The sequence below is a fragment of the Macaca fascicularis genome, chromosome 8 (assembly GCF_037993035.2).
Source record: "Macaca fascicularis isolate 582-1 chromosome 8, T2T-MFA8v1.1".
NCBI lineage: Eukaryota > Metazoa > Chordata > Mammalia > Primates > Cercopithecidae > Macaca > Macaca fascicularis.
The window spans coordinates 122,439,756-122,467,050 of NC_088382.1; the positions used below are offsets into that span (position 1 = coordinate 122,439,756).

The 27,295-nt window shown below is 34.1% G+C and overlaps 1 protein-coding gene across 5 annotated transcripts in view; it reads right to left on the bottom strand.

Annotated features, from left to right (window-relative positions):
• Window positions 1–27,295, bottom strand: part of CSMD3 (CUB and Sushi multiple domains 3) — a 1,225,248-nt gene that overhangs the window by 606,885 nt on the left and 591,068 nt on the right. For all 5 annotated transcript variants that reach the window (XM_045398613.2, XM_045398612.2, XM_045398610.2 and 2 more), the window contains one exon: window positions 21,838–21,959. In XM_045398613.2, the coding sequence (XP_045254548.2) occupies window positions 21,838–21,959 (122 nt within the window). The remainder of the gene's footprint in view (window positions 1–21,837; window positions 21,960–27,295) is intronic.

The following is a 27,295-nucleotide window of genomic DNA, read 5'->3' on the forward strand; positions in this document are numbered from 1 at the left end:
GATTATTTCAGAATGGCAATAAGTCACTCTAATATTAACAACTATTTTTGCTACCCAGTGTGGAAATCAGAATGCATTATATATGTATAATTACAAAATATAAAAACTTCAATTAATCTTAAGGTATGCAAATACCATGTTACACAATCAACTTGACATCTAATTAAAGCACTTCTTTCTTCATATACTTTCTATACCTTGGCAATCATAGTCCAATGAGGGAAACGTGACATAAGCAAGATGAATACAATACCCTGTGTTGACTGCTTTGAGATATGGACACACTGGGTTATATTAGCAGAGATGACAGTCACTCAATCCAGTTGGAGAGTAAAGAGGAAATAATCCCTTGAGATGGAAAACCCCAGACACTGCCAATGAAGGTGGAGTTGGGAACTGGGAAAGAACATTCTAGGGAAGAATGTGAAATATGGCATAGTGAAAAAAATATTATTTTTGTTTCTGAAACATGAACTGTGAGGCAAAAAATGATGAGAAGGAACACTAGAAATGAAGGCAGAAAACAGACCATGTTAGGGACTTTGAACTTAAGTCCATACATATAGAAGTATATGAAAAGCAGCAAATTACGATTTTGAACGAAGTTGAAAGGGTTATATTTAATTTTTTACGTGCTCACTTTGGCAGCAGGAACAATCTGGGTTTGAAGGATAACAGGGCAGAGGTAGAGAGATTGAGGACCTAAACTTGGGCTGTCGAAGCAGGGATGGAGAAGAGTGGATTCAGTTAAGGTTTCTTTGCTCCAAATTAAAATAATTATAATAGTTTTTTTTTTCCTTTTTCTCCATACATTTGAAAGCATTATTCAAAGGCACACATAAAAATCATGCCTTGGCAGGACTGTCTTATCAAATGTTATTGCTTATAAATGTCTAATTTAGAGAGAGCAGAATATGGAGTACCTTTATTGAAAAATCATATAATTCAGAATAATCCTAAAACTTGGTTGCTTTTGTGGCATGTATTATAAATGACATACATTTCACATGCATATGGACAATTCATGTTAATGATATTTAAATAATAATCATCCTAAATTAGCTATTTAAAAATAAATATACAAAGGTAAACTTATATGAAATTTGTGAAATAGGTAAATATTGTATGATATAAAATGCTTAAAGTATGACACGTGAAAATTCCTTTATTCATTTGAAAGTAATATCATTTTAGAGAAAAGAATACATATCTCATTCTAGAAGAATTATGAACTGCAATATTTAATATTTTACTTACATATTTTATTACAGAATATGTATCCCAAGACTCTAGGCTACACCATTCAACAGTGAGAAGTGCCACCTCAGGGAATTCTCTAGGCTCATCCAATTTGCTGCCAGTATCAGGTTAACAGTTTCAATTCTTGCAAGGGATCATATTTTAGATACGGGGTGGAGGAGAGTGTGGGGACACCGAGAGCTATTGATGGAGTGATGAAAGCTTTTAGCTTTGTTTTATTTTTCTATGCCTTTAATATCTGTACACTGGTCTTCTCCTTTAGGGGATTCCTGGTATGTAACAATGACAGATTAAATAAAGGACGACAAATGTTTCACTGAAGGGAAAAAGCTACATAAAATGAAAAATTCATCTATATTAAATCCATAACACAACAGTACAAAACCATTCGTTCTTTCGCATCATTTATTCATGCTTAGCTACTGGAGCATATAATTTAAATTCCATAATACATATAAACGATCAACTTGAATTTACAGATTTTGAGGAAAATCCTTGCAGATAATATTCTTGGTTTTAAGAGATTATTCATTACAAATTTGTGTAAGTTAGGTCATATATATTCAAAATATTTTGAAAAACAGATATGTATGAGGTTAATTAAAATAAATTTGCTAAGAAGGACTCTTTTCCTAGTTTTTGTCCCTTATTAAAAATAGGGTCATCATGGTCTAGGATACCTCTCTTTTCATTTATTTATCTGTATCTATTTTAATATAAAAAATGTTTGACTCCAGACTTTGAGAAAATGAAAGGTTTGTTCAAAATGATTAGACACAAAACTATAGTAGTGATATACAGATATTTATATACTTTCATACATAATGAACTGTGCAATGAGTTTTTCCTTGTTATTTTTCTTATGACACCAAAAAGAAAGGATGTAAGATACCAGCTTCTCAATTCATGGTCTTTGCTGCTAACTTTACTTTTGTTTATGTAATTTCTTTTTTTTAATATTATACTTTAAGTTCTGGGGTACATGTGCACAATGTGCAGGTTTGTTACATATGTATACATGTGCCACGTTGGTGTGCTGCATCCATTAACACGTCACTTACATTAGGTATATCTCCTAATGCTATCCCTCCCTGCTCCCTTCTCCCCACAATAGGCCCCGGTGCATGATGTTCCCCTTCCTGTGTCCAAGTGATCTCATTGTTCAATTCCCACCTATGAGTGAGAACATGTGGTGTTTGGTTTTCTGTACTTGCGATAGTTTGCTGAGAATGATGGTTTCCAGCTGCATCCATGTTCTTACAAAGAACACGAACTCATCCTTTTTTATGGCTGCATAGTATTCCATGGTGTATATGTGCCACATTTTCTTAATCCAGTCTGTCACTGATGGACATTTGGGTTGATTCCAAGTCGTTGCTGTTGTGAATAGTACCGCAATAAACATACATGTGCATGTGTCTTTATAGCAGCATGATTTATAATCCTTTGGGTATACACCCAGTAATGGGATGGCTGGGTCAAATGGTATTTCTAGTTCTAGATCCTTGAGGAATCGCCACACTGTTTTCCATGATAGTTGAACTAGTTTACAGTCCCACCAACAGTGTAAAAGTGTTCTTATTTCTCCACATCCTCTAATATCCAGAACCTATAAAGAACTCAATCAAATTTACAAGAAAAATCAAACAACCCCATCAAAAAGTGGGCAAAGGATATGAACAGACACTTCTCAAAAGAAGACATTCATACAGCCAACAGACACATAAAAAAATGCTCATCATCACTCGCCATAAGAGAAATGCAAATCAAAACCACAATGAGATACCATCTCACACCAGTTAGAATGGCAATCATTAAAAAATCAGGAAACAACAGGTGCTGAAGAGGATGTGGAGAAATAGGAACAGTTTTACACTGTTGGTGGGACTGTAAACTAGTTCAAATATTGTGGTAAACAGTGTGCCGATTCCTCAAGGATCTAGAACTAGAAATACCATTTGACCCAACCATCCCACTACTGGTGATATGCCCAAAGGATTTTAAGTCATGCTGCTATAAAGACACATGCACACGTATGTTTATTGCAGCACTATTCACAATAGCAAAGACTTGGAATCAACCCAAATGTCCATCAGTGACAGGCTGGATTAAGAAAATGTGGCACATATACACCATGGAATACTATGCAACCATAAAAAAAGGATGAGTTTGTGTCCTTTGTAGGGACACAGATGCAGCTGGAAACCATCATTCTCAGCAAACCATTGCAAGAACAGAAAACCAAATACCGCATGTTCTCACTCATAGGTGGGAATTGAACAATGAGATCACTTGGACACAGGAAAGGGATCATCACACACCAGGTCCTATTGTGGGTGGGGGCCAGGGATAGCATTAAGAGATATACCTAATGGGTGCAGCACACCAACATGGCACACGTATACAAATGTAACAAACCTGCACGTTGTGCACATGTACCCTAGAACTTAAAGTATAATTAAAAAAAAAAAGAAAAATAAATCAAGGGAAGATGATAGAGAATGGTGGAGGTGTTCAGTGATAGAGGAGGTGAGGGTGAGAAACTTGAGAGAAATCTGAATGAAAAGAGGAATTATTTAGATATCACATTTATCAGTGGTTTCTCATTCTATATTTGAATAACTCTCAGAGGGCCCTCTACGATCTGACCTTTCTTTAGTTCTACAGTCTCCATGATGTCCATTCTCCTCTTTACCCACTATGCCAAGGGCCCCTGTTATCTTTTTAGTTTCTAGACGACATCAGGGCCATAAAAATCCTTTATAAGGACTAATTCTGTCTCAGACACTCTTCTCTCTGCGTTGCCAGTTCCTTGTCATTCTATAATATTGGCTTAAAAATCATCTGCTCAGAAAACTATTTTTGACATTTCTAAGGGGCTTCCTCTTTATTACATTAAGGGTGATTTCTTTACATTATGATTATTTATTTCTGTGTTTATCATTTTATTGTCTCTTTAAAGTGCTAAGTAGAAGCTTCCTGATGTTAGCACATTTGTCTTTTAAAAAAATTGATTGCAGTCCCAGGTTCTACACTGTAAAAATATAGGATTTCCCAGGTAATGTCTAGCTAAGAGTTATAGTATTGGTATTCATCTGACCACTCTAAGACACATGAGGTGTTTTATGCCTGTCCTTGCATGTTAGAGAGCATCACAGCCTGATAATGTATAGGGTGAATACAGAAGAGGTCTTAACAAGAAAAAAAAAAAAAAAAAAAAAAAAAAAAAGGATGGAGCTACTACATCCTATCTCTGCAGATGTTGCTCCCTTCAATGCTTACCCCTAGTATCATTGATGTGGGTGACTTTGCTATTACGTCAGAAGGGGTTAAAATTCAAAGCAGATATGTAATGCTGAACAAAGGAATTACACAAATTTTTATACTTTTATATGTATATTATGTGATTCTTGCTGTGAGAGGGCAATTAAATCATCCAAATGACTCTTTCACATTGGATAGAGATTCCAGGAGACCAAAAAGCTGTAATAGTAAGAAGGGCAAGTGCTGTGGGTAACACAGGTATAATATCACATCCCTCCTCTCTCTTCACAACCCAGCTGCAACTATTCTTGAGGTGTTAGGTAGCTGGGGTAGGAGACAATGTTCCAGAAGGTTGAGCATGGCCCCCACTAACTCTAAGGTTGTCATTAAGATAATTTTCCATTCTGCTGCAAAACCTCTCAGTGACAGAAAGCAAAAGCTCACAGCTCTTGCCAGTTTCTTCTTTAGGCTCTCTTGGAAGAAGCCTATTCTGACTTAGAAGCATCTGCTGATGGTTTCCGATGACTAACATCAGCAGGGAGTCTCCACAAGAATATTTCAAGATCTGAAATGCATGAGAGTGTGTGTTATCTGCACAGCAGGAAACTAAGCTCAAACATTGGTGGAGGCATTATGCCCATCTCGCTCTGGAAATGTATTAGTGTTAGTTGTGGTGGTGGTAGTTGCTGTAGTAGTTATAATAGTAATATTATTAGCACTAACATTTTGAACATCTATATTCCAGGCCCTGTTTTAAGTGCATATCTCATATTATCCTTTCAAGAGACATAAGAAATTAAATTATTGAGACCACAGAAGCCCAGATAAGTTTTTTGTGGTGATCTGTTATTCATTACACAATTATGCAGTGTCTATATTTATATACAACTAGATACTTTTTATGTTTGTGTATTAGTATATGAGAAATTTTAGCATCAAGAATATAAAATATAGAAAGGACATACAATAAATATTTGCTATTTATTCCTAATTATTCAATGAGTGGTACCACATCTTCAAGAGAATATAAAATACTGAAAGTCAATGACTATTATTGTAAGTATTAAACTCTTATGATGTTAAAAAAAAAAAAAAAACTATGTTGATTCAAGATGTTAAAATGAATCTGCCTCTAACTTTAGTAAAATTGCAATCTATAATTTTATACATGCAATTATGGAATTAACTAAAATATATGTGATGAAAAAAGAAGTTGCTAAAATATTAGTTTAAGAATAAAATAAACATAAATACTTTTCCAGAATAAACATCAATTCTATCCAAAAAGAGAGATTTTATGTTTGGTTTCTTTATACTTCTCTGTGATTTCATTTACAAAAACATTGATTAGAAGAATGATGATCACACTAGATACTATCGTTTGAATGTCTCCCCTCAAAAATTCAGATACTATTAATGTGATAGTATGAAAGGTGGCAGCTTGAAGGTGATGTGCCATGAGGGCTTCTGCCTCGTAAATGGGAATTAGATGCTTATAAAAGAGGCAGCATTAAGCTCCCTTGTCTTTCTCACTTTCCATGTGAGGACACAGTGTCTTCTACTGTCCAATTTCCTTGTTACTCCTCATTGCCACCTGTGATAGGCAGAATACCTAATTAAAGACATTCACTCCCTTATCCAATAAAAGCTGTGAATATATTACCAGACATGTTAAAAGGGACTTCTTGAAGTTGTGATTCAATTTAAGAATCTTGAGATGAAAAGTTTATTCTGGATTTCTAGAGTGGGCCAAATCTATTCAAACAAGTCTTAAAATTAGAGGAAGATGTCAGAAGAATGTGCAAATGTGACATCAGAAGGACTAGACACATCTTTGCTGGATTTGAAGACAGAGGAAGAAGACTGGGAATGGCCCTCAGGTAAGAGCCAAAAAAAAATGAGGATCTTGAGGAACTACAAGAAACTGAATTCTGCCAACAAGATCAATTAACAGGAAACATTCTTTCCCAGATTTTCCAAACAGGAATACGTGTGCTGACAACTTAGTTTTATTGCAATGAGCCCCATGCTGGACTGCTGACCCACAGAATTATAAAATAATGAATGTTTTTATTTATATTAATATTATTAATATTTGTTTTAAGTCACTAAGTTTACAGTAATGTGTTACAGCAGCAATAGAACTGTCATTTTTATAACAGCATCCAGATTTCATCATTCTTATTTCATTTAATAAAGCCACTGGCTCACCCTGCAAATTTACATAAGTGACTTAAGTTTTCCGAACTTGTTTCTGCACCTAAACAATACATACAATAATATTAACTACTTTATACAATTAATAGGAGGATTAAGTGAGAAGATATATAAAAATAGCTTAGGACAGTGCCTGTCACATACACTCAATTAATCTACAATTTAATATAATTAATTAAAAAATCAGTAACAGTAATAAAATTATGAGTTTTATCCTAATATCTTTTCTCTAGCTAGCTAGTACTTAAATGGGAATATTCTTTGTTCACTCCTCAATTTTGGACTAAATATGTGTAACAGAGGTGTCATATATTTCCCAAATATCCATGTACTCCTTCTCCTACCATAGTATAATTCCTAGCTGGTAGCAAGTTGTCCTTAGTAAACACTATGTTTTCCATTCTTTTTTGTAGCTGAGTATGAGAATGTTGTTAGATTATTGCAAAAATAAGATATAAATAGAAATGTTTTGAAGCAGCATCAAGAAATATTTCTTAAGAGATAGTTTACATTTGTCCTTTGTTTTCCTTATTTATCACTTCCCCCAACCTGCTTCCTAGATGGGTTAGACACCATGTTGGAACCTAAGAAAAAGACCACAAATTGGGAACGGTAGGGTAGTGAGTTAGCCTATGACTCTGAGAAATTTCTGGAACTGAGAAACCATTAGTCTCGGACCAGATACATATCTTGTTTAAATCTCTGTTATGCTTTTTCTGTCACTGACATCCAAACCTAATAATTGAAAAGCCTGTGTATCTTGGTTGTTTTAATTAAGGCCTTCTTTGCCCAGTTTCTCTTTTTCCTCCCCTATGTCGACTCCGAAAAGACTATATTTGGTTGTATAAGTACATTGATTGCCATAACTTATTTGAATTCCTTACTATTTATGCCAAATTATTGTTCAACACAGCTCTGATTATGCATATCATTCCAGTATAATCATAATATTGAGATTAAAGTGGTGAGTATAACCAATGGTTAGTAGTTGGAAGAGTAGTGGAAAAAATACAAACAAAAATGCTTTGTAATTGCATATTTAGCCTACTTTGTTGGTAAGAACCAGAGACATTCCTCGAAAAAGCTGAAAAACATGGAAATAAGCAACTATTTTGTCTAGGAATAATTACTCAGTTATTTCAATAAATAATAAGTGCACAAACATGTAAGTACAATGTAAGGTGACAACACATGGGTCAGTTATGCAGAGTAAGTTTTCCTAATCTAGGAGGGAAGACAGGACAGGCTTCTAGGAAAAGGTAAAAGATTACTTGAGTCCTAGAAGATGCCATTAATAAACAGAATCACGAGATTGGAGATGTATAAACAAAGTGAGAAAGTATATTCCCTACAGAAGGAGTGGCTTATCCCCAAACCATAGGGTCCTGGAAGTGCTTTGGGGGCTAAATAGAGTGTTGAAATATGAGTCTAAAAATACAAGAGTAGTTTAGGTTGTTCACGGCTTCCTCTATAAAGCTATGCAGAACCATTTAAATATTTTACAAAGAAGAAGACATTATGTCATCTCAGAATAAAACATCACACTGAATTTTTTGGAAAGTAACAGGCTTGGAGTAAGCAGAAAAATGAGATGAAGATTCACTAATTGGAAAGCTGGTTAGTAATCCAAAGGAGAATAATGGAAACCTGAGTGAGAGGGAGTTAAACAACCTCAAGGCATACTAATTAACTATAATGAATTCATTGGACTTTGTATTTAGATATGTGAAGGAAAAGGAGAAGAATGTAAAATGAAAAATGCTTGAATTCTTAATATAGAGGAACACTAATATTTAAGGATAAGGTCACTAGCAAAAGCCTGGAAATGTAGGGGGAAATTCAGGAAAACAGAACTAAGAGGCTGGGGAGGATAAATTTTCAAGCAGCAGGAAGTAGTCAATAATATCACTCACTCTATATACCTTATGCCTTTCTTTACTTAGTTTATTATTTTAAAATATGTTTTCATTATAAAATGAAGCATATGTATTATTCGATACAGAATTTTTTGTTAGTACAAAATTAAAGGGGAATATGCATGTAATCTTATATACAGAGATAATTCTTTTTAACTTTTAAAAAAAGAATTTTTCTTTTTTTCTTTCTTTCTTTCTTTTCCTTTTTCTTTCTTTCTTTTTTCCTTTCCTTTCCTTTACTTTCCTTTTCTTTCTTCCTCTCTCCCTTCCTTCCTTCCTTTCTTCCTCCTTCCTTCCTTCCTTCCTCCTGCCTTCCTTCCTTCCTCCTTCCTTCCTTCCTTCCTCCTTCCTTCCTTCCTCCCTCCTTCCTTCCTTCCTCCTTCCTTCCTTCCTTCCTTCCTTCCTTCCTTCCTTCCTTCCTTCCTTCCTTCCTCCTTCCTTCCTTCCTTCCTTCCTTCCTTCCTTCCTTCCTTCCTTTCTTTTTCTTTCCCTTTATAAATATACTTTTTAATTTTCTTGAGATAGGGTCTTGCTCTGTCACCCAGGCTGGAATGCAGCGGCAGGGTTATAGCTCATGCATCCTTAAACTCCTGGGCTCAAGTGATCCTTCCACCCCAGCCTCCTGATTAGCTGGGACTAAAGACATGGGCCACCATGCCCACCTGGCTAATTTTTAAAAATTGTTTTGTAGAAAAAGGGTCTTGCTATGTTGCCCAGGATGGTCTCAAATTCCTGGCCTCAAGTGATCCTCTCACCTTGGCTTCCCAAAGTAGCTCGCAGATATGAGTCACTGCATCTGGCCTCTTTTTTTCTTTATTGATATGTATTTATCTTTATTTTGTATTATTTTTATTATTTTATTTTTATTTATTGATATTTATTATTTTTATTATTTTATTTTTATTTTTATTTCTTGATATTTAATTTTATTGCACTTGCACAGAGTAATTCACTTTAAATAAAATATTTCAACTAAATAAACCATTTGAACAACAAAAACAATAAGTACTATTGGCAGGGGCTAGGAATAGTTAAGGATATGCTATACAGGTATGGTTCACTTAGGAGGAGGGGAAAAAAAGATCGGCACTTTTGAAGTTGTGCTGCCAAGCCTGGATGTTCTATAAATAGTGACCAGAACTACTTTTATTGGCGTGGGGAACCTTCTAGTTGTTTTTTTAAATTTCCATCTAATTGTTTTGTATCAAGATCTTCAGTCTACTACTAGGTTCTTTCTGAATCATGCTTTGTTAAGAGTGGCAACCTGGCTTTAATTTCAGTTTATACCTGTACTGCTGCCTCAGGTTTGCTCTTGTTAGTTCCTACTCCATTATAGTAGATACTGTCAGTGCTCCAGGTGATCAATAATCCTCTTGGATGCGTCTTGCCTTTCCTGTTATCTGTTCATTATCTTGCATATACCATGCATTTGTCTCTAAATGTATATAGCTCTCAGTCTTCTGGAGACTGCTTTCAGGCTACACGAGCCTACTTGGTCCACACATGAGCCCTGAAAGATCTAGGTATCACTTACCCTATGATTATGGGGTACAGAAGTATGAGACCCCAGCTACTTTGCCTTGAGTTGGGATAAACTATCAGTTGTAATTTACACTGCATGAGATCCAGTGGAGGCTTGGGTTTTGTCTGAAATTGCACCTTGCTTAACTTCCTTCTTATCCTGCCTCTCTCACTCCCTTAATAGTTTCTCCTGGGTGCACTTTCTTAATGAATCAGCAACATATAATTCCTTGTCTTGGGCCTGCTTTTTTGGGAACATAAATGAAGACAGCTCTAGTCTGTAGAAAAGTGACTCTCTGTGCCTGGCTGAGGTTTCAGATCTGGCACTGAAGCTTGGCACAGGTACCAAATCTCCAAATATTTGGCACAAAGAACTAGTGCCTATAAATGGGCTGATTAAATGAAGTGGCAAAAGGCTATCTCTAAAGATGGAAAAGTGACAAGAATTGTTCAGAAGAGTGTTACAGGTGGATTCAAGAGTGTATTCTGATGCCTGAAGAGTTTATGGGGAGAAAGATTAAGATTGTATTTAATGGATCTAAAGAAAACCATAGGCTTAAAGGTATTGAACATACCAAAGTAATATTTCACAGTTTAATTATTTTACCTTCATTATAAATTGGACCTTCACTACTTTCTTTTTTAAATAAGTCAAAGAATGGAAAGAGCTGTCTGAAAAGGAACTTCATCTCCTACTAGAAAAGGCTGTCCTTCTTTACATGAATTTAAGTTTGGGGTAAGTGTCCACGAAAACATAAGAGCAGAGAAAAACTCACTTATTACTTCACTTCAACAGAAATCAAATCTATGTTCCAGAATGATGTGAAATGTTGTAATAAAGTTTTATCAGAACTATATGAAAAACCCAGTAACTATGCCTTATGGTAGCTCTAGAGAAAATAATATACAGGTACAAATATTACTTAATATAAATGTAGTTAGCATTTATTTATAAAGCAGTACAAATACCAACAAAATATTTGCTATTCATTGTGCACTCATCTTAGACTGTGCTGTATCAAAGCACGTAGTAAATTCCAAATAATATATACTGCTTATTCATATTAATTAATTATTTTAATAACTGGTCACCCACTATGAACTAGGTACTATGCTTATGCTTACACATCCTTAATTACTCAACATATCTCAATATACATATAATGGTCTGTCTGATAATGTCATTCACTAAAAGTCATCTTTGGAATAAGGGATGGTATGAAAAATAAGCATATATAATTCCTTAAACTTACAAGATAATTTCTAATGTACAAAGTGCTGTTTGATTTATTAACTTGTGTGGCACTTCAAGACTCCTATGACATGGTGAGGTACGGATGATTACTTCGATTTAAAGATGAGAAAACTGAGATTCAGAGAGGTGAGATGATCTGCACAACAATTCAGGGCTTTTGACTCAGGTTCACATTCTATCCATGCCTTATTCCACAAAAGGAAGGCATTTATAAGTAGGGTGGGAAGCTCCAAAGTGAATTTTTTAATATGTACACTTAAAATCATACCAGTTCCTATACCTCCTTCATTAATTCACCTTGGTCATGGAAAGCCATATTCTCTAAATCTTAAGATCCAAAAGTGATATGAGGCAAATTTAAAACAAAGTAAATAGTCATAGTTTTAAAATACAAAAACAAATATATGCTTTTGTCTAGTGTTATGCAACACTTTTTAAAGCCATAGTCAATACTTACTCTTTTGAGGATATATTTTATTTCTTCTGACGATGAAGACTTCTGTTAAGTTAGTGAGAGTTATAATCTGAACTGAAGTCAACCTCATATGCCTGTCTTTATTCTCTGTGAATTATGTTCTTCTATGCCTAGTTAATTTAATCTTTCATTACTTACCTCTCAATGAATTGTATTTTCTTCATTGTGAGATTTGCTGATATCCTGGAGTCATCAAAATTATCCTCATAACAATAACTCAGTATTGATAAAAGTGTATTACATTTAAAGAGAGCAGGGGAGTGGTCAAAAAGCCATAAAGAATTATGCTCCTCTACATTTTCAGCTTAGTTCTTTACATTATATGGAAGAATTGTCTAACTAAAATCATTATAATTTTACTATAATTTACATGTTTATATTGGAAGAATCACATCTCAAAAATCTATGAGTAATCTAACAAAGTAAAGGTAGCTAACACTAGCATGTGTTTTAATCAGCTAGATTTTCTCCAACCAGATATGGATAAAAATAGAAGAAATAAGCATATTATCAATTTTCTGGCTATAGTGGAATGTGCTAGAATTATTCTAGAAGCAAACTGGAGTGTTAAATATTGCATTAGACTCTATTTATACTAGATGAGGAGATAAAAACAAAATGATGTATATCACAATCTCTTTGTCCCAGAGTTTTTTGGTGAGAAATAACAGAAAACCATTTTGGCTGGCTTAAGTAAAATATGTATTTTAAGTTATGAATGTTGGTTGATATTTAATTTATGTTAATGAGTAAAACATAACTATAAAAATGAATACATATGTTAAAACATCATTTGTTTGTCCACGATGTGAATGACTTCATTACTGAATCAGATCATAGTTTTTGAATACTGGAAGAATATTTTCTCAAATATTTTGTGCCATTCACAATGTAATCACTACAGACTCAATACCCTTCAGAATTGAATCTTTAGTATCAGCATTTTCTTCTTCACTTTCTATATCTACACAATGAAGAAAAGTTCTGATTTATTCAGTTTGCCTATTTCTATAGTGTAAATCATACCACTGTGTCCAAACTGAAGCTGCCAAAGAGACTGAATACAGATTGGGGAATAGATGTATAGTATTTCATGATTATATAGTAGCTCCAGCATATGGTCAAAATAAATTTAAATAACCTCATGGGCATAGCTAATAGTAAAGACTAGCAAGAGATTATGAAATAATGAGTTTGTGTAATTATTATTTTTGTTTTTAATATAACATTATATTTTAGTCCAGATTATTTCACTTTTATTATTGGATATGCTTAACAATCAGCTTATTATATTCCTTATAATTACATTAGCAGCTCTCAAGAGCTGATAAAAGTTACTTCCAGCATACCACTGTATGGGATCTTCTCGGAAAATGAAGGTGGAAGGGTTAGAGACAGCGTAACTTTGACTGAAGTCCCCTTCAGGACCACCCAGCATGGCAGAAAGATAGTTTTTCAGCTTCTAAAAATTATTGAGAGCAGACGGATGCTGTGAAGCAAAAAAAACTAACATGGATTCAAGTCTACTACAGGCCCAGTTTCACCTTTTTTTTCTCACTCTTCCCCCTGATAATCTACCTGAGTACAATGTAAAACCCATGAGGGATAAAATTGTGTTATAAATGATATAAGGGAATTGTGGTAAAAAGGACCTTTGAGCCAGGCACGGTGGCTCACGCCTGTAATCCTAGCACTTTGGGAGGCCGAGGCGGGCATATCACAAGGTCAGGAGTTCAAGATCAGCCTGGTCAACATGGTGAAACCTGATGTCTACTAAAAATGCAAAAATTAGCCAGGTGTGGTAGTGTGTGCCTATAATCCCTGCTACTTGGAGGCTGAGGCAGGAGAATTTCTTGAACCTGGGAGGCGAAGGTTGCAGTGAGCCAAGATGGCGCCATTGCACTCAAGCCTGGGTGATGTGGTGAGACTCCATCTCAAAAAAGGAACTTTGAATCTTCAGCTTCAAGAACTACACCTGGGATTAGTAGCTACTGAATACATGTTTATTTGAATGAATAAATAAGCAAGCATTCCCCAGTAGAAAGGAAGTCTCAATGATAGAACCAGTTGTAAAATTTGGGAGGACACCTATTAGATAAACGACAACAAGGAGATGGCAATAAAGGAAGAGAAAGGTTATACTGAGAAGATTGGCTCAGGGGTCAACAGAGCAGTGAGGGAGCCAGGAGCAGCAAGTCAGACAATTTGCTTAGAGAGGTTATTCTGGTGGGTTTCAAAGCTCCAGAAAGGAGGGTATGGATCAGCAATAGGACTTCAGTCCCTGAAAAAGGGACTAATGATGACAAGGCAAGATCCCAATCTAACAACTAAAGATAATAGAATGGACACGTGGGTAGAAAACAGGACAGATTTTCAATCACTAGCACCAAACTTAAACACTCAAAAATAAATCCCAAACTTAATTTTCATTTTAGGGCATGTGATGGGATTAAAGTTAAGGGTGACTTCAAGCTGAGTTCTAGAATATCAGTTTAGGACTGAAATTTTGATTTTTTTGTTTTCCTGCAAAAATCAACCTAATAGAAGAAAGTGGATTCAATCATATAGTAAGAAGGACTGGACACAGAATATAAGAAAGGAACTGCATGTTTCTCTCATTTGTTTGTTCTTTTAATTTTTAAAGGCAAATACACTTGAGTAATTCTGATCACTGTATTTTATTTTAATCAGTGCTTTCCAATCTTGGGTACGAAAATCACTTTGTAAGTAATACAAAGGAAATACGAAGGAAAATAATTAATGGGACAATCACATGAGACAGAGTTGTTCTTTTATCATCAATTAAGAAAAAATAGGTAGGGGCGGTGGCTCATGCCTATAATCCCAGGACTTTGGGAGGCCGAGGTGTGTGGATCGAGAGGTCAGGAGATGGAGATCATCCTGTCTAACACGGTGAAACCCCGTCTCTACTAAAAATACAAAAAAATTAGCCGGGCGTGGTGGCCCACACCTGTAGTCCCAGCTACTCCAGAGGCTGAGGCAGGAGAATGGCGTGAACCCGGGAGGCGGAGCTTGCAGTGAGCCGAGATCGCGCCACTGCATATTTGTTTCCTGGGTTGGGAACGGGCAGTCTTCAATTACATAAAAATGTAACATTAGAAGAAGTATACAGAAAATATGCAAGAACATTTTCTATTAGGCATCCTACTCATTAGCTTTTGCCAGTCGTTCATCACTTCCTTTTTTTTTTTTTTTTTTCTCCAGACGGAGTCTGGCTCTGTTGGCATGATCTCGGCTCACTGCAACCTCCCCCTCCCGGTTCAAGCGATTCTCCTGCCTCAGCCTCCCTAGCAGCTGGGATTACAGGTGCCTGCCACCGTGCCCGGCTAATTTTTGTATTTTTGTATTTTTAGTAGAAACAGGGTTTTGCCGATTTGTCAAGGCTGATCTCAAACTCCTGACCTCAGGTGATCTGTCATCCTCGGCATCCCAAAGTGTTCAGATTACCGGCGTGAGCCACCACACCTGGCCATTCATCCGCTATGTATTCTAACTGTGGCTTTCCCTCTAAGACTTTCTTTGAGATCTTTCAGTCTCATGGTTTCAAATAACATCTATAGCTGACAATTTGCAAACTTCCACCTCTATCCTTTTAAAAAAGGATATCTAGATTTTATTTCCAACTTGATATACAATTTAACAGATACTTCAAATATAACAAAGATAAACTGTTTCTTTCTCCTAAACTAGCTCCACCTGTAGCTTTTCTCTTTTACTTGAAATCAATACTGTGCTAATTATTTATGTGCTGCCTCTTAGCTCTAGCCAACCCTTCTGTATTCTTCCCTTTGATATTTGGGTTGGAATACTGCACATTACAATTCTCAGATTATTTTTTTTCTTTAGTGGCTGCCTAAACCTGCTAGCTCACATCCTTTCCTCAGAGGTCAATGAGGAACCACCATGAAAGATTTCCCCCTGTGAAATTTGAGCACCAGGTCTAGATTGTTTTTACTGTAAGCTCTTAGGTTCTGGTAATACCACAGTTTTTACTTTTCTTTCTGGATGAAAAAAGGATGGTATCTGTCTATAGAGTTGTTGCTTCTTCATTAATTTTTACTCTTTATGCATTACATATGCAATGCCTGTGTAACAATTACCCAAATTACATGCCATTCATTTTAAATAGGTAATATAGATTATATTTTTCTGACTAGACCTTGTCAGCATAGTCATTCTTATCAAGAGTGAGTCTAAGACCTTCAAAAATGTGTTTTGTGGGAGTGGTATGCTTATTTTTTGGTCTTGTCAGAGCTTAGTTCTTGGACAGTAATAAATGTCATATGCAATTACTTATCTCCTGTGATTGAAACAGATTTTGAAAACAAAATTTGTGGGGAGAGGGCAAGGGGTTGCTGCACTTGATGGCTAACATATTGAAGACTACAAGGACAATAGAGGGGATAGCGATTGATGACTGCATGGAAACTAGAAAGAGAAATTACAGCTCACATCATGGTCAGAAAACAATAGACCTTCTATGGTGAACTTGTAGCACTGGGCAGGTATGGCTAAAACATACCCAAAATTTAATTATGCAAGTTACCTAATTACAATGTAATCTGAACTTACAGATTCACAAAGTTTCTTATGTGGAAACTATGGCATTAATTGAGAAGGAATGATCATGAAATTTAAAATAGAGACATTTGGATGCTCTGTGGTAAAGTGCAGAATCTTTTTTTTTTTAATATTTATTTATTTAATTATTTATTTTTATTATTATACTTTAAGTTCTAGGGTACATGTGCATAACGTGCAGGTTTGTTACATATGTATACTTGTGCCATGGTTGGTGTGCTGCACCCATCAACTCGTCAGCACCCATCAACCTGTCATTTACATCAGGTAAAACCCCTCCCCTCTCCCCATAATATGTCCCGGTGTGTGATGTTCCCCTTCCCGAGTCCAAGTGATCTCATTGTTCAGTTCCCACCTATGAGTTAGAACATGTGGTGTTTGGTTTTCTGTACTTGCGATAGTTTGCTGAGAATGATGGTTTCCAGCTGCATCCATGTCCCTACAAACGACACAAACTCATCCTTTTTTATGGCTGCATAGTATTCCATGGTGTATATGTGCCACATTTTCTTAATCCAGTCTGTCACTGATGGACATTTGGGTTGATTCCAAGTCTTTGCTATTGTAAATAGTGCCGCAATGAACATACGTGTGCATGTGAAAGTGCAGAATTTTAAAACCCAGTCTTTCAGAGTTATTTCTGCCAGTTTCTGCCATTCCATTTTTCCTTTCCCTGAAGTCCTAGCAAAAACTTCACCTGAGGCAATTGCCTTACAATGAGGCATTTATTCTCTTCAACACCCACCACCATCACCTTTCATTCTCCACACAGAACAATCAAATAGAACTCTCAGTGGTGATGGAAATGGGCAATATGGTAGCCACTAGCAATGTAAGGCTAATTTGAATTGTGATGTGATAAACTTGCTAAATACATTGTAGATTTCAAAGATTAAGAATAAAAGGAGAGATGGTAAATTCTTGCATTAATTTTATGCCAAATACATGTTGAAATTATATCTGTGGTTAAATAAAATATACAATTAAAATTCATTTTATCTCTTAAAAATGTGGCTACTGAAAAATTCAAAATTAAATATGCAGCTCACATTCCATTTCTATCAGCTAGACCAATACCCTTCAAACTCTTGCTCACATATATAAAAAGATTTTGGAAACTGTGCTTTCTCACAATTTTACATTGACATCTATTATTTAAAATTCTTAGTGTGGATAGATGCAAAGGATGCAATTTCTACTTTAATTTTGCAAGTATTTTAAATATAGTTTTCTCAAAATCTTGCATCATTAGCTAACTCAATTTATAGAAAATATCCATGATAGTTTATAAATGCAAAAACTGTAAAATCAATCAGACAATTCAGAAACTCTTTCTGTCTAAAAAAGTCAGACTTTTTGTCTTAATTAAAATTGACCTATAATATCCTAACTATCATGAGTTCTATATAAGGATAAATAGACATACAAATAGTGGAATTGAAAAATAGATGAATGGATGAATGACAATTAGATGATAGATGACAGGTAGATACATAACATACATACTTGTATACATAAATAGATACATAGAGAAATAGATGATAGATACACAGATGCATAGATGCAGACATGGGCTTTCTATGAGTTTGTTGCTTGGTTAATATGATGTGATTCCCTTCAAATATGTCTTAGTGAAGCTTTTTGTTTCTTTGCTTTGTCTCAAGATCTGTCCCTCAGGAGCTATGAATCTGGGATTTCCTATTCTAATTCTCCAGAGTTTTATTTACACTCAAGCAATGTAACATATTAATATTCCAGTTGGAGAAGTAATATATGATTCTCTTTTGAAACTTGGAAAAACAAGTACAAGAGGGAAAGTGATAAAGAAGAACAAACAGATTCAGGTATGTCTTCAGTCTTCATTTCACACATGGAGCTGATGTTGAATGTGCACATTAATGCAAGAAGAACAATTAATTCAAAGACTAGGTACGTTTAAAGTACTAGTCTAATATTTTAACTTGTTGTTATGAAGAAACCCTCAAATATTTTCATCACTCAAATGCCATAATTAAAGGAAACATTCCCTTACAGAAGCTTGTGGAAGTGGCATAAAGGAACATCAACAATGTATATTAGTTTAGACTACAATGCTCAGTTATTACATTTTGTTTTCTGTGAACTTAATTGCAATGTTGGTAAACTGATTAGTAATAATGACTATAATTTAATGTTTAATGTTTTAGAATAAGACAGTCACCTATAAATTATTCAATCACATAATGAAATATAGAAGAAAATTATATGTAATGATAATTTTGGATTAATACATGTTAAGTCCAGTAAATAACAGGAAAGAAGTATGTTTCTTGAGGAGATGGCAGCATTTGGCAATAAAAATAGGTGTCATTTAAAGTGAACTTGCTTTGTATCAGGAACTTCACATGTTCCTTTCTGTATGACCTTATGATATGGTATTATGACCTCTAATCTATGAAAAAGAAACTGTGGTTGGGCTCTCATAGTGAGAGTAACAGCCTAGATTGAAACTTGTTTAATTAATTTAATCAAATTTTAAATCTCAGGTTACTTTTTCCATCAACCATGTACTTTTTTTGGTACATTTAGGACACCATAATTGCTCAAATATACAGAAAATCATGAACAATAATTACTGAACAAATTATAAATGTAGAGGTATTAAGCACCTTGGTTAATTCGGATGTATGCAAACTAGTATAGCTGTGTGCTTATGATTTATACCAACAATTTCCTTCTGAAAAGCGTTCCAAGGAGTAATCTATGAAAGCAAATATCTCTAACAGTGTTTTTAAAACTGTGTACTATAACCTGTTAGTGAATCATGAAATTAATTTAGTGGGACATAATCAATGTTTTAATAATAAACAGATTACAGTCGACTGGAAAGGAAAATACAGGAGCACATTCATGTAAAGGAAAATGTTTCATATGTGTGAAACTGTGGTGTGTGTGGTGTGTGTGTGTGTTTGAACTGGGTCACAAGGTAAAATATAATTCTTACTGTGGCTCATGATGAATAATTCTTGTAAACCAATTTTCGCAAGACATCTTAAAAAAGAGTTAAGCTAACTGATCAAAATTAAATGTCTATATTTATTAATAAAAAATAGCAAAGAACTGAAAGTAATTATGTTCTCCTAAGAAAATAATTTGCATTTTTTGGAGAAAAAGGAGAAATACATTTGAGTAGATTAGGTAATATAAACAAGTAGAAATGTGACAACCTCTGAAACTTCATTTAATTCCATAATGATAATGATTTAAAGTTAGCAAAGCAGACATCTTATAGAACATGAGATAATGCCACATTTTGATGACAATTACATGTAATTGCGAAGACAAAACAATATCTCTACCTCAATGAAAGATTAATTAAATGTGTTTATTCCATATTTTATAATTAATTAGCTGCGTCTATCTTAGAAAAATATATTTATACCTTACTGTGAGATAAGTCTTTGTACCTACATCTTTCTCATAAAGTACACAGCTCTGACCTTTGCTAACTATGTAATCTTCGACAAGTTATTTATAGGTTTGCTTAAACGCAGATAATAAAAGTATCTCCTTCGTGAGAGTCTTACAAGGAATAAATAATTCATAAAAAGTGCCAGAAAAAAACTTCTGAGAATAGTGTACAGCATGCTGCTAAGTGTTCAACAAATGTCAGTTTTCCAAGTACTTCATGTTTTATTGTTTTTCCTCAACAACCAATAATTTGCACAGAGAAAGAAATCAATAAATATTTGTTGCACTGAATTGAACTGACGACACAGGTTGGGTGGATAACATGATTTCCTTCATGCAACGGAGGGATTTGATTTAGAAATTTACTCAAGTTTATAGAGATAATTTGGGGCAGAGTAGGTTTCTGATCTAGTTCTTCTGATTTATAAAGCAGGGCTCTTCTGTGAAACAAATCTAATTGTCTCTGTGTTGAGTCTTAAACCAACTCTGCTGATCTTAGAATTAGGTTTCAAGAACTTGACAGGTGATCACAAAAATTCCCGGGAGGCAATATGTACTTTAATAACAATGAATTAATAATGTAGTTCAAGGCCTTATTAGCTTTACTAACAAGTGTGCTTGCATTATCGTACTTATTTCTTGCGATACTATAAAATACGTGTCTTTATTATTCACATTTCATAGATATAGATAAAGAAACAACATGAGAGAGGTTAAATAACTTAAAGTTATCTGAAAATTATACATCAGTATATGAAACACAATCTGGCCCAATTTCAAGAGCTCTACCACCAAACTTTTTAAAATCTAGCCCAAAGAAGCTATCACATAATCTGAAGATCTGAGAGAAATGATAAATTTTCCTATTTAGGTCCTCTCTACTGTTATAAAATCAAGTCTTACAAACAGAAGCAGGATAGCAGGATAGTAAGAGCAGGAAAGAAAAATCAGCAAAATTTTCAGCTGCTTTTACGTTCATTGTATTATAATTTTGCTTGAGGTATAGTGGCATGTACATATTTAGATGTGTTACTCATATTAGAATCAAATAGAAAGGCAAGTCAACTTTTTGAAATATCCATAATATAAATTCTTTATTAATGCAGGGCACATTAAACAAACTATTCCAAATAAATAGTTATGTGATATATAGCAATAGAGGAACATTGAAATGAAAGTCAACTATGTATAAAAACACGATTGACCTGAATTATGTGTCAAACAGAAAAGATACAACAACAGCCACTATTCATGATTCCTTTTAAAAAGAATACACTTGGCCGGGCGCGGTGGCTCACGCCTGTAATCCCAGCACTTTGGGAGGCCGAGACGGGCGGATCACGAGGTCAGGAGATCGAGACCATCCTGGCTAACACGGTGAAACCCCGTCTCTACTAAAAAGTACAAAAAAAAAAAACTAGCCGGGCGAGGTGGCGGGCGCCTATAGTCCCAGCTACTCGGGAGGCTGAGGCAGGAGAATGGCGTGAACCCGGGAGGCGGAGCTTGCAGTGAGCTGAGATCCGGCCACTGCACTCCAGCCTGGGCGACAGAGCGAGACTCCGTCTCAAAAAAAAAAAAAAAAAAAAAAAAAAAAAAAAAAGAATACACTTAACAACCTTCAAAAATGTATCTCAGAAAGCATTCCTTTATAATTTTAACATTTTCATGTATACATTATTAGCTTGGAGTAGAGTTGTATTATTTTTTATTTTTTCCCAAATTTCTCATATAAACTTGGTTTATAAACGGATAAGTAGGGAAAATTGCCAAAATTCTACTTGAGTTATAAATTTTCTGTACTGCATGCTCCGTATAATTTCTTTGCCTTTGTCTTTATGATTATGACTTTTTTTTGACCACAGATGGTGTTCTCTTACCTTATTTGTATTCACTGCAGTGATGACCCAGACACACTGTGCGTTGCTGTCATACTGGAATGGAAAGTTGGGAGATGTAAAGGTACCACTTGGTCCTTGAAGATTAGAGCCACACGTTTTCACTAAAAGAGAAATTGCATTTTAAAAGATGAACATATGCCACATGTAAAATTACAACAATAAAATATCTTGCAAATAGACTTTAAATTCAAAATGACACAATTATAACCACATTGAAATATACATTATGGTATTCTAATGTCACTTATGAAAATACAGTGTTTATAACACCCTGGGATTCACGAGCTCAATATTTTCAACGTTAATGGAAAACTAGTTATGAATAGAAATGTGAGGCATGATAAATTGTTCTCTGATTTTAAATAGGTGTGTTTAATTAGAGAAAGGCATATTTACCCAATATTTACCCACAAAGAGAGTGAAACAGAGCCTTGGATTAATGAAGCAATCTAAAAAGTGTTTTTATTTGTGTTTGTTAAGTACCTTAGGACTCACAATCGCACAGTTGAGAACCATTAATAGTAAAATTTCTCTTTCTGTACTTACAACTATGAATTAAAGAACTCAGACTAAAAAAAAAAAAAAAAAAAAAAAAGTTACATTTAAGTAATTTTAATGAATTCCCACAAAAGTTGACAGTTGTAGAATTTTCTGTTTTCTAACTCATCTTTCCTCTACTTAATAAATGAGCTAGTGACCATACTTTTTCTGTTTCTTAACTTGCTTCTTGACCACCACGAATTTCTGGATGCCACTACTTTTGATCTGGATTTCTTTGCCCCATTCTATCAAATCCTGCCCATATTATCATTTTCTAATCCATCAAAAATAATCTAATTCATGTTTAAATGATGAACGTTAAATGTATATTTTCATATGCACTTAAATTTATGCATAGTTACCTTCATCATCACTTTGAAAATCAGTTTATGGACCTCCTAAAAGTTTTCTTGACATGGTCAAAGTCATGCTTCTAGTACATAGTAGTCAGAATTTTGGCCCAGGTCTTCTGACTCAAGTCTTATTTTTTAAATCACTAAAAGTGTGTCTTTCTTATATGTTACATGTAGATTTCTTTATTAGTTTCTTCTCTTCATAGCATAAATCTGTTTCAGACAACTTTCCTGCAACTTGATGGTTATAGCTTATGTTGATTTAATAGTTACAGTACTTTTAATTATATTGTGAGTGTGTGTATATAATTTCTATATTTTAACCAATAAAATCATATTATTTTGTATTGAAAAAAATAATAAATTGTATTTTTCTTCCCTTACCATTATTTGCAATTCAATCTTTTTTTTCCCATTTACTACTTAACTTCTTGTAAATATTCTATGCTCACTACTCCATCTTCCTCTCCCCTTTCAGTCTTCAAAATATTTCAGTCTGATTCACATTCTTATTTCAGTGTTTAAATTGATTTTTTAAGGCCAGCAATGAACTCATAATTGCTAAATATAGTATCTCTTCCTTTTTTCCACATATTTGATATCTCAGCAGTAATGCAAAGTATTGATAAGCTTTGAAATTCTCTGCCTTCCCTCACATAGTATTAAGCTCTCCTGATTATTTGCATGTATGTTTTAAATAGTTCTGCTCTACCATATTATTTGTTCTGGTTTTATTTTTCCCATCTGACCCTTAAGTAGCATAATTCTAAATGGATTTAATCTCCTCTTTTCTATTTGTTCAATGGTTTCTCTGAATAGTTAAACTAATTCACTTCTATGACTGGAAAGGACATTTCTGTGTTGATAGCTCTCAAATCTACATCACCAGTTTTGGCATCTCTCCTGATTTCTAGATTAGTTTTCTGTCCACTGGACATTCTATTAGATGCTTTTAGGAAGCACTTTCAATTAAATATTTCTTGAATAGACTATCCAGCTCCTTGCCTTGCATAATATATACTCCTCATGGTCTATTCTGTTTTCCTCCTTGGAAATATCTCTGTTTTGCTTCATCTCTTCTCTTCCCAGTGTCCAGTGCTTCTTCCTCATTTTTCTTGTACTGGTAATAGCTACTTAACCCCTTTTCTAGACTCCAGCTTCTCTCTCTGTTACATCCTGCTCACTCCTACTATATTTATCTTTCTAAAATGCAGATTTCATTACCTAATTGCATGAAAACTTGGTATCTATTTCAGATGGAATAAAGTACAAATTTCCTAATAGAGAATATAAAATTATTCCTTTGAGGACCTAAACTTATTTTCTAGTACAATTACCCACCATTTTACATAGTCATACACTTTACTTGTGCCAGAACAGGCATCTTGCTCTTCTTTGAATTTACCGTACTCGTTATAATTTTCTACATTTGTCATGCTGTTTTCCAGGTTTAGAATATTATTCCTTCTTAACATTTACTTGCAAATATTCTATAAAACAAAGCCAAGGTGATGTGCCACTTCTTTCCATAAGAAGGGTTTTTAATTCTTCCACTAAGGGTTCTGTAATGGATTGTACAGTTCATAGCACGTTATTTGAACAGCACATTTATACAAGTGTTTAGGTGCTAGTGGCCTGATAGGGAATGCAGCTTGAAAGAGTCTAAGAACTTTATAGAAATGAGAAATTTATACGAATCACAACGCAATTGGTTTGTAGCAGCTATAACTTTCTGATTGAATATACTGCTTATCTGAGTGGTACTTACTACTTTGTAATTCTCTGCCATCCTTTGTTTTCTAAACTATATACACACTTAGAATCTTTTGAAGTCAAGGCCTTGTTTATCATCTTTGTTAACTACTAGTGTAATGGCTTTCATGATGTACGTATGTTTGCTAAAGAAACAAATATTCAAGTTCTTTGGCACAGTTCTTAAATTAACTATAAAATAGTGGTCTCTTCATCCTGATGAAAAATCTTTACAAATATGTTTCAGAGTGAAAAACTGTCTTCTATAAAAATGATTTTATTTTTTTATAAAAGTAAAGCACAAACATTTATAAAATGACAAGTAACAATTACCTGTAAATATTTTGGTCTGCTTATCTGCTTCCATCCAAACCTGACAGTAACCACTTAACAAGTTGTCTGTCTACAGACATTTTTGTTTTGCGGCAATACGAGTTTTTGCGTATTTCTTGTTTTCTTAATGTATTTGTGTGTTTTAACAAGCATAGCTAATTCTATAATATTAGTCTGAAGATATTTTTTGCATATATCATGACGACTGTTCTAGGTCAGTACCTATAGGTTTTTTTCTTTCACAGGTTTAACAGTACAAACAGAAGCTGATAGAACTATTGGACATTTTTGACAGGCTTCCACTATGAGAACAGCACAAGATAATTAGGAGGTTTCTTTAATCCTGCAGTGGGAAATAAGAAGACATGTAGAACAGACCTGCTATTTGAACAGAGTTGCAGCAGTTCACACATAGCAACACAAATACAATGAAGATCTTGGTACATTTACGTGTTACGTTTTATAGTTAAAAAAATCAAAATAAATTCATTATTATGGAAAACTAAACTGTAAAATCTCAGTGGCTTACAACAATAAGTAATTTTTCTCTTCAATTCTATTGTATTTGTGCTTTATACTTGTGTTATTATTGCAGGATTAATTCTTAGAAGATTAGTTAGTTACAATATGTGAGCATTTGAAAATTTGATAAATATGCCTAAATTACTCTCCAAAAATTTGTTCAGTATACTCCCAAAAATAATATTAAAAAGAGAACAGTTCCCCATGCTGTCACCAAAATAATAGTATCAATCATTATGCTTTTGTCATTCTCAAGAATGTCACTGTTTTCATTTCCAATTCTTTCTCTACATTTTTAGTACGCTTTAACAGAAGTCTTTATTGTTGTCTCTATATTTTGTTCCGACTTTTCTCTTTGTACACTTTCCCTCATTTCAATTTTTTCTTACTGATTTATAGAAACTTAATATGTGTTACTAATATTAACCCTTTTATTTGTGCTACAAATATTTTCTTACAGATTTTTGCTTTTGATTTTGCTTTGAATTAATTTTTCTCTACAAACTTAAAAATATGTGTAAATCTGTCAGTGTCTTCTTTTTGATCTTGTATTTTGTATCTCATGCAAGAAAGATTTTCTTCAAATCTAAGATTGAAATACAACCTTTATTTATCAGACTTTGATAGTTTTATTATATTATAATTAAACTTCATCTACAAATTGATTTCTTACGGGGCAAGGTAAAGGAGCATTTATAGTAAATTCTATATTATTCGTCACAAACTAGAACTACCATTTATATTATTTTATATAGACCATACATAAATGTATAAGAAACCCATATATGGATGTGAGCCTTTTTTTCATATTGACTTACTGATCTATGATTATTCTTCTGCCAGTACCATACTGTTTTAGTCATTTTTTACATACATAGCACACATCTCCCCATTCTTATTCAGTTTCATAATTATATTGAATATTCAATAATATTTATTTTTCACAAACTTTAGTTGTGCCCATTTGTCAAAGTAAAGAAGAATGGTGTCTGTATTAAATTATATTGATTTCATACATTATTTTGATACAAATTTTTCACTTCAATGAAGCCTTTAATAACACAAAAGAAATAAATATATGTGATTAGAGTAAATGGACTATAGTAAAGTACTACATTTGAGAAATTAAGCTGAAATTTCTTATAAAAACTCCATACTTACAGTTTCAGAAAAATAGAAGTAGTAGAAAAAGAAAAAAACCTTGTAAATATACCAATGAATGTATGAAATCAAAAGAAGTATTGGGTTATAAATAAAATATGACAAATTTGGTCATTAAAGATTAGAACAAAACGTGGATGTCCACACTAGTGATATCATTCAATATTTTCTTAGAGGTTCCAGGCAAGGCAAAAAAATCAAAAAAATGTGAAAAGAGTTACAGAATTTGAATAAGAAACATATGTCATTATTTACATGTAATATAATTTTTCTTTCTTACATTCAAGAGATGTAATAATTTATCTACCACAATATGCTGTATTATTTTCAAGAGTCCTATATGTTGGATTTAAAATATATAATTCATATAAAATGTACAGGTTCTTTCTTTCTTCTTTTCTTTTCTTTTTCTTTTTTGGTAGATGGAGTCTTGCTCTGTTACCCAGGCTGGAGTGCAGTGTCACGAACTCGGCTCACTGCAACTTCCGCTTCCCAGGTTCAAGCGATTCTCCTGCCTCAGCCTCCCAAGTATCTGGAATTACAGGTGCCCACCAACATGCCCGGTTATATATATATCATTTTTTGTATTTTTAGTAGAGACGGGGTTTCAGCATGTTGGCCAGGCTGGACTTGAACTCCTGACCTCAGGTGATCAGCCCGCCTCAGCCTCCCAAAGTGCTGGGATTACAGACGTGAGCCACCGTGCCCGGCTGTATAGGTTTCTTTTATAACAAAAATAGTTGGCAATTCAAATGGAAAGGCCCAATCTATACAAG